The sequence below is a fragment of the Trachymyrmex cornetzi genome, unplaced genomic scaffold (assembly GCF_001594075.2).
Source record: "Trachymyrmex cornetzi isolate Tcor2-1 unplaced genomic scaffold, Tcor1.1 scaffold56, whole genome shotgun sequence".
Lineage (NCBI taxonomy): Eukaryota > Metazoa > Arthropoda > Insecta > Hymenoptera > Formicidae > Trachymyrmex > Trachymyrmex cornetzi.
The window spans coordinates 565375-580292 of NW_017299871.1; the positions used below are offsets into that span (position 1 = coordinate 565375).

The 14918-nt window shown below is 26.0% G+C and overlaps 1 protein-coding gene across 1 annotated transcript in view; it reads right to left on the reverse strand.

Moving 5' to 3' along the window:
• Positions 1–14918, reverse strand: part of LOC108765913 (tachykinin-like peptides receptor 86C) — a 46930-nt gene that overhangs the window by 21472 nt on the left and 10540 nt on the right. Inside the window, exon 2 of the mRNA XM_018514806.1 lies at positions 6847–7060. Coding sequence (XP_018370308.1) covers positions 6847–7060 — 214 coding nt within the window. The remainder of the gene's footprint in view (positions 1–6846; positions 7061–14918) is intronic.

Genomic DNA, 14918 nt, shown 5'->3' on the forward strand with positions numbered 1-14918 from the left:
AAATCTAATTTCTGGTACATTGTCAGTCTAACCCGTGCATATACAAACCGCAGTACGTGAGAAGCATAGCTACCTAGAACTATTCGAACTTCAATTTCTCGTTCATCGATCAGGACGTGAAAAGCATTGTAATACTGAACTTGTTTAATGTACCAAGATGTTTAAGATAATCCACTTTTACCTTTGACTACAACTAATTAAATATTGTTATTTGTAAACTTTAACGTTATCCAAGCTCTAAATTCTTTAAACAATCTTTAATACGTGGACACTGAATTATTATTATTATATGCTGCTTAAAATTTATTGCGTTCTTATCTTTAAGAGTATTCATTGATTTTTTGCTGATAAGAGGAGAATAATGTAATATAAAAAGCAGTAAAGTGCGAAATATTGACATGCAAATCGATAATTCAATATTTATAAAATACGAACCAAAAATTGGATATTTTATAGCTGCATCGGCAAAACCTTTGGCAAAATTGGATTAGTGACTGTTAGCGTTGACTGATCGTTAATGCACTTTTATCTTTAATGAGCTATTATTAATTGATGGATCACCAATCGGATCGAAAGGTTGAATTCATGGAATACTGATAAACTTAATCATTATAGTTACAATTTTAATATTAATAATCTATTGTGTCATTTCGATGTAACATATAAACTGCGTGCATAAGATTCGAATTTTATTATTGATCAAACGTTTGTTTTAATTTCATTCTTTACTAATGAAAACATTCTTTAATAATGAAAGATTGTGTCAAGTTAATCTATATTTTAATTCAATACTTAACACAAAGTTTTTATTTTATGCCAAGTGTAGTGAACTATCGACAAAATTAATCAGTCTGCATACAAGAAGAGCATTCTAATTTAAATTATTACTCCATTTTTCTTAATTACTTTAAAGATTCTTAGAATAATATTTGTTTACGTTTATGTTAAGCACAAATGGGACAAATTAGAAATTAAAAAAGTTAAGAGCTACAGTTTTTTATAAATATACGCGCGTAAGTTAATCCGTTACAGTTTATTCTCTCCAGTCTCCAGTTATTTGACAGTTTGAGTGATTGTTAATTACTATAATCTTTCCGATAATAAGAACTTCAAAAGGCAGACCTGATCTTCCTACATCAATTAGTGTTCATTATATTCGTCCCTTACCCATTTCTAGTCCTAAAGTTTCATACAACTTTAACCTCAATTTCCAGCGCGCAGTTAATTTACCGTAAAATAATTTAAGTATGGAACTTTAAAATTCTTGTTTTGCCGTTGTCTTGCCACAAGTAATTAATTGACAATTACGATAACATTGAAATATAATTTATGTACAATTATTCTGTAAAATGGATGGCAAAAATTTTCTAACTTTATTTAATGGATAACTCTTGTTATAACCTGATTGTTCTTATTAACGATCATTATACTAGATGGCCAAAATTTATATAGACGAAATACTTTTAGTAAAATATTTCGACAAATTTGATATGGCTATTAAAAATAAAAAGTTTAAAAAACTTTGTGAAAAGTCTAAAAGCCTTTATACATTATATTTAAACACATCTGTACCAGGCTTGTAGTTTTTTCGTGCTTAAAGAAATAAAGTAGAACTAATTCGTAAAATATTATTTACATAATGAGAAAGGAAACATTTTTACAGTAATATATTTTGAATTCTTTATTACTGAATCTTTAAATAGATAAATATGTTTAATCAAATCTACAATAAATAATCATTATAATATAATCGAAATTAAAATATAAGATTGATAAAAAAGTAATGTGATAGTCTTTTTTTCTTTGAACGCTTTATGTGGAACAAATCAGATACTAATCTGTAACCTTCGGGTTAATTGCACCGATAGTGGAATGACCGACGAGCATGAATTTGTATCTTATCTTTTCTCTACCATCTTGAGGGCCGTCGTGACGAATAATTTATGTTCTAACTTTAATTATAAAGAAAGAAGGAAATCTGCTTTATATGTTGAATGCTTCTAAATTTGATTTATTGTTTGCGTGCGCTATTATAATAATACACTATTATAATAATATATTATTATAATATAGCACAGAGGAAAAAGAGAGTGTAGAAGTTCGTCTTCTATCTGGAAATTTTCTATGTTTAATTTTTATAGAAAAATTGTCGTATTTGCTCTTTCATAAAAATTTAAGTTCAATAATTTTTTATAACTTATTAATTTTTGATATGAAATATTTTAATAATTAAAATATTAAATTTCACATTTTACTTAACAAATGTTGTCTTTATTTAACTTGTGATATTTATTTGCTACGTCATGTTATGTGTATTTTGTTTTGCTACGAAAAGAGAAAATAATATTAAAAAATGGGAAATATGATTGATATGAAAATATATTGTACCTGAAAGTATATAACACATTTTCTGTTTTATATTTTATGTATTAAATTACTGCATATTATTCGATTACTATATTCAATTACTTTTATTTTTTATTTACAATGTTTTCGTGTTGTTTACATGAATCGATACTAATAATGTATTGGTATAACATTTTCATTAATGGGAATACAGTTAATTCATTCGATTTCACGAAGGTAACCTATATTTATCGCACACCACAGACATTGATTAATAATGCTGAGTACATTGTTCCAGTTACGCGTCAATATGGCATATGTGTAACTTGATTCTACATACACCAGCGTGCAATTCCCAATTCGCAAATGTCTTGTTTTTTTTATTAAAACTATCATATAAATACATCAAGTCACCGTTTGCATGAAGAGCATAACCAGAAATTGCTATACGCATATATTTAATGCACATTTTCTGAACATATATTAACGTTATTTTAATTCATTTTAAAGAATATTTGAATGGTTCTATAATATTATGAATTTATGAATAACATTTATTCCGCTTGATCTATACATCGATATATTCCATATCAATAATAAATTCGGAGCACGTGATTAATGGCAAGATGATATAACAATTTTTGTTAACTTGACGTGATTTCTATAAAATTGGTTATCAGCATTTTTAATATATATGTAGTGAAAGATGAGAGTTGCGCGTTGGAATTTTATTCGTGATAATTTAATCTTTTTATTTTTGCAATAAAGATAAAAAGAAAAAAATAATTCTTTATAAAATTCTTAATAAAAGATAAAATATTACATGTTTCTAAAACGGGTTTTTATACTTGTAATGATTAATTATATATATTTATATAAGTTGAATGAAGTATTCAATGCGTTGAAACATACTTTTTTTATGCTTGCTTGTATTAATCTTTTGTTAAAATATTACATTTTGTGTGTGTAAAAGATAAATAGTAAGGTAAATCACATTGAAATTGAATAAGAAAAGCTATAATTTAATATCTACTTTAAAATTGTATTTATAAATTTATGGATAAACAAGCTAAATACAGGAACAATACATTATAAATGTATGAAGATCAATAATAATAAAAAGAAAACAATGAAATATTTAAATACCAAAATGATTAAAAATTTGAACATTTTTCATTAAAATTACTGTACGTTAAAATAATTTATTATACGAAAATATATTAAGAAATGAGTTTTCTAGTCAATTTGTTATGAGTTAATTATTAATACAATTGCAAGCTAATAACAATATGACATATATTTAATGAGATTGTCGAAAGAATAATTAATGTAATAATGATTAATAATAATAGTTAATAATAACAATTAATAATGATTAATAAAAATATATACATTTAATTAAATTATTAATTTTATTACTTTGTAATAATTGTTTGATACTTTAATGAATAAAATACATGAAAACCAAATGAATGTCAATGTTATCATAAATAATTATCTGAGTAAGATATTTTGAAAACGAATCGATAAATTGGTTTTAGCAACCCTGAAACTTTAAGGAATTAATGCCACACGCGCAAACAAGCTTTTGGAAGCCTTTAGAATTTAATCCATAAATATTGAAGGGTAATATAAAAAATGAAAGATCGAGAGATTAGAGCATATATCTGGGTTCCCATTGAAATTGTAAAATGGAATAATTTCGATCGGAATCCATTCCGAACATACGTAGGTTTAATAATTCCACAATTGTGTTCAGTATGAAAAGCATATTAATAGATACGATCAAATTAAGTCCAATTTAAGGATGTACGATCGATCACCTGCGAGGTAGGTGATGAGGAGAGTACGCTATTATTTTACATTGATAATACCAACCTAATATATAAAAATCTTTTAATAATAAGAAAGGCTAATTTATGGTTTATTAAAATTAAATGATAACATTGATTGCTAATTTTTAATTATGAATCATATCAATATTCTATTATTAGAAAATGCAAGTAATTTAATGTTTTATATTCAATGATTATCGATAACTTGGCAACGTTGCATTTTGAAAATGAGGTTGGCACTTCTACTCGAGTTGCACATTAGTAATTGACTAGTTCTACTAGTAATTGACAGTTAAGATTAAAATATTATTTTCACGTTTTATTTTATACGTGTTTTACAATTAAGAACATAACAATAGGTTATAAGCAAGCACACATATATATTCAATCATAACACATATGTCACAGGATAAAGCAAGCCGCAATCTAACCTAATGTTGGGAGTCAACAGCGTTGCCAAATTTTCCGCGTATATTTCTTTAGATGCTCAAATAGACATGCTTTCCATTAGCTTTTTGCTTGTATAAAAATAAATTACACGGTGAATAGAGTTAAAATTCTTGCAAGGATGTAAAAAAAGGTTTGTTCTAATTATTTATATGTTTTTTATGTGGATCGAAGCATTTTAAAAGTAAGTAATTATCAATCATTTAATGCATACGTCATATGACCCCATGCATAAAACTCTAATTTTAGCTCTTCCTTTTTTAAAAATTACACGATCAATCGGTTTGAAATTTTAATATAGTTTTAGTTTCATTTTAAATAATATTCTGTGTAATTTTTAAATAGATCGAAGCTTTTGATTTTTCGATCGTACCTCCTTAAGATAGGTATATGTGAGAGAAGATAGATATTAAATATACATATGATCATATTTTCAAAGAAAAATGTAAAATAAAAAAATATCGTAAAAAAAATGTTATATTAATGTATTAAATAATAAAATCTTATTCATAATTGTTTAACATCTGAGAGTTGAAATCGACGATTAAACATAACTACGTTATTAACCCGATATTAAAGCTAATTAGAATTATCTCACCAACAGAGTAATACAATGTATGGTCCATAAATTATCGTGTGTTTCTCGCAAACATTCACCAGATTATAAACACGTCTCCAGTGTTTCGATATTAACATTATTATCCTTATACCTCCCGTATGCACACAATAATAACAGTTTACCACGTCTACCACATTTATCAAACAGGACGTAATAATTGATCAACTAATCTTTACCAGTAGGTCATATTAAATAATATTACTTTATAATTAGATTTTAATTATCTAAATATTCTTTTGATACATGGGAAATAAAAAAATGCCTAACATATTCACGTACTCGTATGATTTAAAAAATTGCATTAAACAAAAACTTAATAATTGTAGATATATATATATTTTTTTTTATTTTGTGCTATGTAAAAAAAGAGTAATATTTATATCGTGAATGAAGCATTTCAATGCAATTACCCAAATTTAAAAAAAATATTTTTATTATACATAAGTATGTTGTAAATAAATCATTTCAATGCAATTACATAAATTTTAAGAGAATATTTTTATTACATATGTTTTATTTGTATTAGTGACATAAAATAGAATTAACCATATTGCGCGCTTATTAAAGATATAAATTACGATATATTGAAAATATAAAGAAAATAAAATTATCATTTTAGGTTTTATTGAAAAAAGGAAGAATGCATAACGAAATAAAACAATGTGAAATAAAAACAACATGAGATATAAAGAAAGAAAAGTGAATGTATTGGAATGTATTATAGTATAATACATTTACACATTTTACTCGCTTCCTGAACAAACGTGTGAAGTGGTACGATCCAGTACGTTTGGCTATCTCTACCAGATTGCATTCGATATCGATTGCATACGAATGATATCAATTCAAATGACGACGTTCTGCTAGCGTTTCCTCCACGGCTTACATACAGCGATTTTGCCGCATTGGTAGCATTTCCCCGCATGTCGCTATTAAAAAGGATCTATGGAACCAAGTGTTCGTGTGTCTCTATTTTCTCGACGTATCTCACAATTAATCGCGTAAACCCCATATGTCGACGGAAAACAAATTGTTTTATCCCATATAAAATAAACCGATAAAAAAATGGAAGTTAAAACATCTATTATAAACAAATAAAAATTTTAGAGAGAATAAAAAAGTAGTTTATACAAATATATATTTATTATACAATAAATTATTGGTTGTGTCCATATGATTGGAATTATAATGAACAATGTTACTATATTTTATAAAACAAAAAAATATATATTACATAAAGTTGTTTAATTTGCATCTGTATTCTTTTATTAGATATATGTAATTCTTACTTTTATAATTGATTATTATACAACATTACAAATAGTTATTATATATATGTGTAAATGTATTATACTATAATACATAATCTATATTTTCTTTACTTAGTTAAAGAAAATAGCCTCAAACAAAGTTTCAAGTTAAACAAATGATTTATCGTTTAGAAAAATTTAGAAACTACAACGAATAATTATTTGTATATTTTTTATAATAAATTACATGATAACCTTAGACGACTAATATTGGTAATTATATTATGAGGGAAGAGGCTGAGAAAGAAACAGATATGTGTATATAAAGAAGTTTCTAATAAAAACTTACCTGTCAAATGAAATTACGACGAGAGTAAAAACACTGGAAGCAACGGTCACGTGTGCTACGAAGTTGTTGATGGTGCAATACACCATTCCGAAGGGCCAATTAGAGTTAAGGAGGAAGATAAAGTTGAATGCGCAGTTGAGCAATGACATCATAAGATCCGCAATGGAAAGATTTACCAAGAAATAATTAGTTATTGTTCGCATTCGCCGATGAGCTGAAACAAGCGAAAAGAAGGAAAACCTATAAAAGCCATGTTAATATTTTTATGAGTGTTAATGGGGATGTTTTAACGGAGATGTGTTTAACATTTCAGTTTTTATTTCCTGTTTATAAATTGTGCACTTTCTGCAAAAGCATTATGATGACTTTTTGATGTTACTTGAGTACTACAACTGGTAGTAAATTTTTCCGTTCACGTCCCAGTATGCCTCCGCCGATATTAAAATTCCAAACGTTTATCATAAGAAGATATCCACGGAGATATCTTTAAAAATGAAACGTCTGTACATGATATTTCATTCTTTCCTTCTTTCTACCTCTATGCTATTTGTCTTTCAGAAGCTATCGCGTTACGAAGAAAGAGTGAAAACCATTAAATTATTTCACACTGACTACAGAAAACCGTAGCTTACTTTTGTTAACGACAGGGGCGGCGACTCCAGTATAGTTGGTATGGAGTATTCCATACACTGAATGATTCAATGTATGGAATTCAATACACTGAATTTTATATCTGTATGATATTTGGTCGGAGCCCTTGTGGCAGACTTCTGTCCTGAACAGCTATATCTTCCCAACCTACCTGACTTATATCCATTGCACATTAGATGCGGTATATCCGCGAAAGCAACCGGATTCATGAAACATCTAGAAGTCTTCAATTTTTATTTTTTGTTATCCTTAACAATAGAAATTTTTCAGATTGAGATTTCAGAATTGAAATTTTGAACATCGAGTTGCAAAAATCAGACTTAAATATAAATGAACCTTATAAAAAATTAGGGCAGTAATTGATAGTACACAAATGCAAGAATCAAAATTCGATAATATATGGTATAATTCTACGCAAGGAGCTAGTATACTAAGCTTAGAAGAACCGAAAATACCTCGATCACGTAATGTACCTAAACGTTATAAGGAAAGCAGTACTAGTAATCCTCATATTTTTCACATGCCGAAAGATTATTATCGGAAAATGTATTTTAAATTTTTTGACCATGTCACGATGTCAATGAATAATCGATTCAATTCAGAAATTATGAAAAAACTGCTTTTAAATTCATTAAAAAATTTTGGGATGGGCAAAAACAATGTTACAGTCCAAGAAATAATTCAGTTTTATAATTTTACACCAAAATCTGACGCGAAATCAGAAAATTGTTTTGATGAACAAAAGCTTAAATTATCGTGAGATGTTTTTAGAAATTACAAACATACGAAAAATGCCAGTGCATTGCTTGAAGGATGTAATGCAATTTTTACAAAACAATCCCGAGATTTTGTACCAGAATACGTAAAATTTATTCGCGTTCTTTTAACGATTCCGACATCAACTTGTTCAAACGAAAGATCATTTTCTTATTTAAAACATTCAAAAAAATTATCTTCGATCGATGATGAAACAAAAACATCTAAATCATTATATTGCAATATTGTACATTTATCGAGAAATGGTCGAGAAGTTAAATATGGAGGAGCTCATTAATAATGTTATTAAAAAAAATAAAATTAGAGCCTACTTTTGCCATGTAGAAAAGTATGTAGAGGAGTATGTATGAGGAAATATATTTATCTCCCCCCCCAACTAAAAAATTTTATTTCGCCGCCCCTGGTTAACGAGATGCATTATAACATTATATATTATTCGTTGAACATAATTAGTTTATTATTCTGAACAATTATGTTTTCAATTGATATATGATTCTATTCTTAACTAATTTTTCATAGAAGGATATTTTTAAAGATTATTTTTTAAAGATTATGTTTTATATATTGTTAAATATCAATTTTAATTACATTAAAATTTCATTTTAATTATAAAGGTTATACGTTTCAACACACACACACATACACACACGGGTTTCTTCCGTGTCCAGATCCATTCTTGAAATGCCAACGTGAACCTTGCAGTCCACTTCATCAGAGCGAGGAGCAGTTTGATACTTACTTTATTTTAATTATATTTTACATTTAAATTACACACACATACTTTGATATTAATATTACTTTATTTAAATTAAAATATACCATTAAATAGATGATATTATCACAATATTTATAAAAAGTCAAATGTATAATAGTACTTTGTAGCTTAGAGAAAATTGTTATTACGCTTACCGTATCTGTTAATTAATAATATCTCACAGTGCATATGTGTACTCTCTAAATCTGAATCAGTAGATAACCACTGCTATCAGTGCCAAGTATGCCACTGGTAATCAGTGAATTAAATGTGAGATTCCTAACCTAGCTAATCTTTATTATGTGATCTAACCTTGTTTTGTGCTTAAATTCAATGAATATGATATTGGAAGATTGAAATTAACATGCAAATATCAATATTTTAATTATATAATGCTCAAACATTCTTCCTTTTTTAGTTGAATTTCACTGATTATTAGTGCCAAGTATGCACTAATTACAGGGTAATTAGTGATTATTCACTGATTTAGATTTAGAGAGTATACTAAATATCTCTTAAAAACACTGAATATCTATTAAGAAAACAAATAATATAAAATAGATAACATACCCGCAAAAGATACAGGGCTCTGTATCGATTTTTGCGCATGAGTATCACATTACTTGTTTTTCATGGTAATCTAATATCTTTTACGAAGGCTATTACTGCGCTGAAAACTTTGCCAAGTAATGTATTGTAAGTTCGAAAAGTTAAGAAAACTAGTATCGTAAAAAGAATAGAACAATAACACGTAATATCTTAGTAATGCATGGCAACAAAGATTTATATGTGAAATTTAAAGTAGAAATTCGAAATTAGTTTGATATCTTTCAAAAATATATACTTAACTATTTAGATGAGAAAATTCAAATAATTAAAAGTTTGAATTTATTTCTTTACGTTATTTAAATTTATGTATTTTTTGGTACGTTACATATGTAATATAATAAGGCAAATAATGAAATGTTATAACATTTTATTATTTTACTAAAACTGTTTTTGTGGAGTATTAATTTTTTTTACTTTGTCGAAATTCTGTTATTCACATTTTAAGTAAATAAATTTATTTATTTAAGGATATCTAATCTGTAGGTTTTTTTGATAAATTAACTAAAAATTCACATTTATACTATGTAAAGCATAAATCACATTTCGTAAAGAAATCTCTTTACTGTACTTCAAATCAAATTATTAGAGTTTTAAAATATAATTTGTCTCTGTCAAATGTGAACCTGATTTATCCTGCTGCTTTTACCATTCAAATAATGGTAAGCATAAATCAACCGACAAGCATTTTTGTGCGTGTATGACGTATTAACTTTTATCACTAGAGTAATTTTTCGTCATGCATATTTATAATATGATAAAACGTATTTGTCGTAATTAAATATAGTCTTTTATGTGATTTGAGAATACAAATAATAGCATAAATTATCGCACAAAGGAAAAATCTTGTTATATAATATTGTACTAAGATATTACGTGTTATTGTTTGTATAACAGACATGATTTAACTATACATCTTCTTTAATAGACATAAATAATACCTCCACTCTTGTTACATGAATTCGATGGCGATACTTGAGAATGTCATCGTATATAACGAGGGCATATCTTCCTCTTATTTAAACAGATTTATTTCATTTCTAAAAATATCGGAATTGTCATATTAGAGCTGTCTACTGTTGTATTTATATTATAATTTTTCCAACATTAACAATACACTACATGTTTTTATATAAAAGATTTTTATAAAGAACTTGACATGTATTAGAAAATAAAAGATTTATTTTTTAAGTATATAATATGGATGTATATATATATATATATGTATATATAAAATATATTGATTGTCTAAAATTATATTATAGAGACGAATGCTAATTGATCAATCAGTAAATAATAGACTCTATGTTAAATAGATGAAAAATATATGTAAAATATAGTAAAATTATTGAACGATCGATTATTATATCCTAAAATTTTTGTAAATATGGTACATCTATTTTTTTAATTTAATTTAAACTTCATCGATTATTGATAATACGTGTGTGTGTATCCTCAAAACAATATGAATATTCTATTTATTTACAATACAAAAACATAGTTTAATTATTTTAATTTAAACTGTAACAATCAGTTCAAAATACTTATCGTGTAATATATTTTCACGAGAAATATCGAAAGTTCAAATTGTCATCACTCGGAATTTTTACTTCTGAAATTCTTTGCGTAGTTGAAAATCTTCCATAGCGCTTATATTAAGTTATTATCCAGAAGCTTGCATACAAAGATGAGATACTTATGTTTTATTAAAAGTTGTTAATTTATTACAATTTATACATAAAGCTTTGTCAGCCCTAAAATTAATTGAAATATGTATAATAAAATAAGCAATGATTATTTAAAATAATACATATATAATGCATGAAAAATTTCTAAATTAAAATTATAGCAACAAATAAAATAATAATGCTTTCAAGAAAAATCTACAATTTTTGTTGCTCACTTCAAAACTGAAATTCTTTTTTTACATTTTTTGTTTATACGAGAAAGATGTAAATAAGTATGGAATATTTCTTATCCTGTATATTTTTATTCAATTTTATTTATATACATTAGAATATTATTAACTCAAAGGAGAGAAGCATATAAATATTAAATATAAAACATTTATAAAAAGAAGTATTATTAAAATGGAAAATTTTTTTAACACCTTACAACGAAAGTATAAAAATTTTAATTACATCTACCGATTTGCTAAAAAAATTAATAAGATCTTATGAAAGATTTTTATGAAAGATGATATGTTGTATAATAACATTTTGAGATGTAGACTTCTCGTTTTATGCTATTAGTGAAAATCGACCGCTTGTAATAAGCGTAAGCGGATTGCCAGCATATCCATGTAGAAACTTCAACGCAGTGGGAATTTAGGATATGACGATTTATGGATTAACGATAATTACATGAAAGGTGAAATTGTTCGAAATTTGTCAATGACATTTGACATTAGATTTCTAGAAATTAATAAAAATGATCTTTTATTCTTGTTTGCATACTTTTAGTTTAAATTCTACTTAAATCGTAATTATGCTGTTCTGTCTTGAGAGTTGCCTCACAATATTTTAATTTAACTTAATGTGAATAACTTTTTAAAACTACTGATTTAAAATATGTACATATGAATATTAGTAATAAGAAATTATAGTATTAAGAAATAAAATAAATTATTATTAACGTTAACGAATATATTAAAAATAGTCGTAGTAAAATATATAATTTAAATATTAAAAATGATAATGGTTTCTATATACAACTGTATTACGCAAGATTTGTAAAAAATATAAAAGATAAATATAATTTAATATAAAAATAAGAAAACCAAAAAATAGTAATTGCAGCCAAGCTATCTAGCTTCAAAATTGCTAGTATGTCAAAAGCGAAAAGAATAAAATTGAAATTGATATAATTATAAAAATTGGATTATTAGTAGCTTAAGTTACAAAATAAAATCATAGTGTATATTTCGCGAATTAAATGATTCTCATTTTTAACATTTATAATAGAATACTTGTTTAATTCTTTGGATAAAATATTTTTCTTCTAATTTAATTTCATTTACGTGTTAACTGCATTTGACAATATAAAAAATAATGATATTGCAAATAAATTTTAATAAAGCAATTTTATATATTATAAAATTATAATATTATATTTTGCAATATTATTTATATGTATATGTTATACATAAAACATTAATACATAAATATTTTTGATGCATGTAAATAATAAGAAGAGAAGAAACGAGAAAACAATATATATTTCTTTTAAAAAATATTGTTTTCTCAGGAAAGAAAAATCGAGTTCTACGGGGAAAACCATAGTAGATCATTTGTAGCTTGTGGAAGTTAAAAGTGTTATATGAATATCTAAACTATCATAATTCTCATAACATAATACATGTATCGTGTAATATAATACATTAACCACATGTTGCAGTTCCATATTATACAAAAATTGGGTTAGCTATCTTTCATCAGTTGAATGCTTTCCTCTATTTTTTGCGGAAGTTTATATGTTTATTATTTTCGCGCTGCTTTAAAAATATAACGACGTTGAATGCTGAAGTTTAAAGTACTGTAGCGATTTAACTTTTTCGAAATATTCAAAGTGATGCATTATTAAAGTATCATAATTAAGCATCTTCTCTGCCTTTTAAACCGTAAGTACGTACAGAAACTGTAAGTACATATAGAAACGTTAATTAAGCTCTTTTGCGACATACAATCTCCGGTATATATAGTTCTTCTTTTACTACCCCTATTTAGTTTTTCCTTTAACCTTATGCCTACATTTCCGAAATTACATAATTAAAATATAATATATCTCTGATATTGTAGTAGTCATAAATAATATTATCGTTATAATGGTTCTTCCAAATTGAAAATGTTCACTTTGACGTATAATATTAAATGAAACACATTTAATATATTTGATTTGTAATTAATTCTTATAACGCAATACCATTAGGAGAGCAATTGTCGCCATTTCTAATTGAGTTATGTTGCCTATAATTTCAAGATATTAACGGATATGTTACTCGCTTTTTTTAATTAAATTATTACATGATTACAAACGCATTCTTAATGAGTGTGATTTGCTTATTTTTTTATATTATCATTATTATTATAACGATAGTTTAGTTGCATCTGTCCCTGCAGCAAGTTGTGAGCTATTATGCTAATTTCTACTGCCCAGCGCAGACTCTCTCATATCGCTCATCAAACATATCTCACTAAGATATGAATCTTCTACAATCAGAGCTCGTTAATTATCCTCTTTGAGAACGTTTATGTTTAAACAAAAGTGGCTATTATTCCACGTAATGAACATTATATACGCATATTAAAGCATGTTAATGCACGTTAGCATGAAAAATTCTTCTTTTTAATGCATTTTTTTAACGCAGACCCGTACGCAAATTTAAATTGAGAATTTTTTATTTCAATTTTTTTGTTAATGATAATATTTATCTTCGTGTCTGAATAAAAATATTAGTTTTCTTTTAGCATATATACTTTTCGTACAAATTTACGTGAAATTACATTATAATAAATGTAAGTAGCTATTAACTATCTATATGCTTTTAAAATGAAATTAACTTTTCCTAACGGCTATCTTTTGCAAACGTATTAATTTATTTTCACTTCAATTAACAGAACAGATGTATAAATATGCTATAAATAATTTCGAAATAATTGCATTAATAGTTGTTTCATAGTTTAATTTCTAATTTTCGCACGCTTATATCCGTGCTTTCTTGAAGCTATTGTATTATAACCATATTTATTCAAGTGCATGAAATTGCTTTAGACAGACTAAGCTTCACATACTTATACTAAATATCGTTAGATGATCCGACAGAATTTTAGAAACGCACGTCTCTCATACGAAGAGGATTACAATATAATATATTGTATAAATATATTATAACTCCTACAAAATGTGTATTCTTTCTAAATTATTTCTCTTCAAAATTAGTCAAAATTAGTCATGTTATATATCTCGCATATATTTTGAAAAATAACAGTAACACAATTTTAATTTTGTCTGTCTCAACAAAAATGTGGTAGTTGTATCAACTGTGTGCGTGTTATTAATTGTAAAATAATTGGCGATACTGATCGAGTAAATAATTTTTGCTTTAAATGAATTACAAATACAATACTTTTATATAATATATCTATGTATTTATACCTATGTATTAGCTGAACGAAATGAACGCAAAAATTTTTTTTACGGATTTTGAAAGCGCATAAATAGCGTATTATTATATAATTTATTCATTAAGATAATTTATTTATTAGTTAAGTGGAAGGGGGGGGGG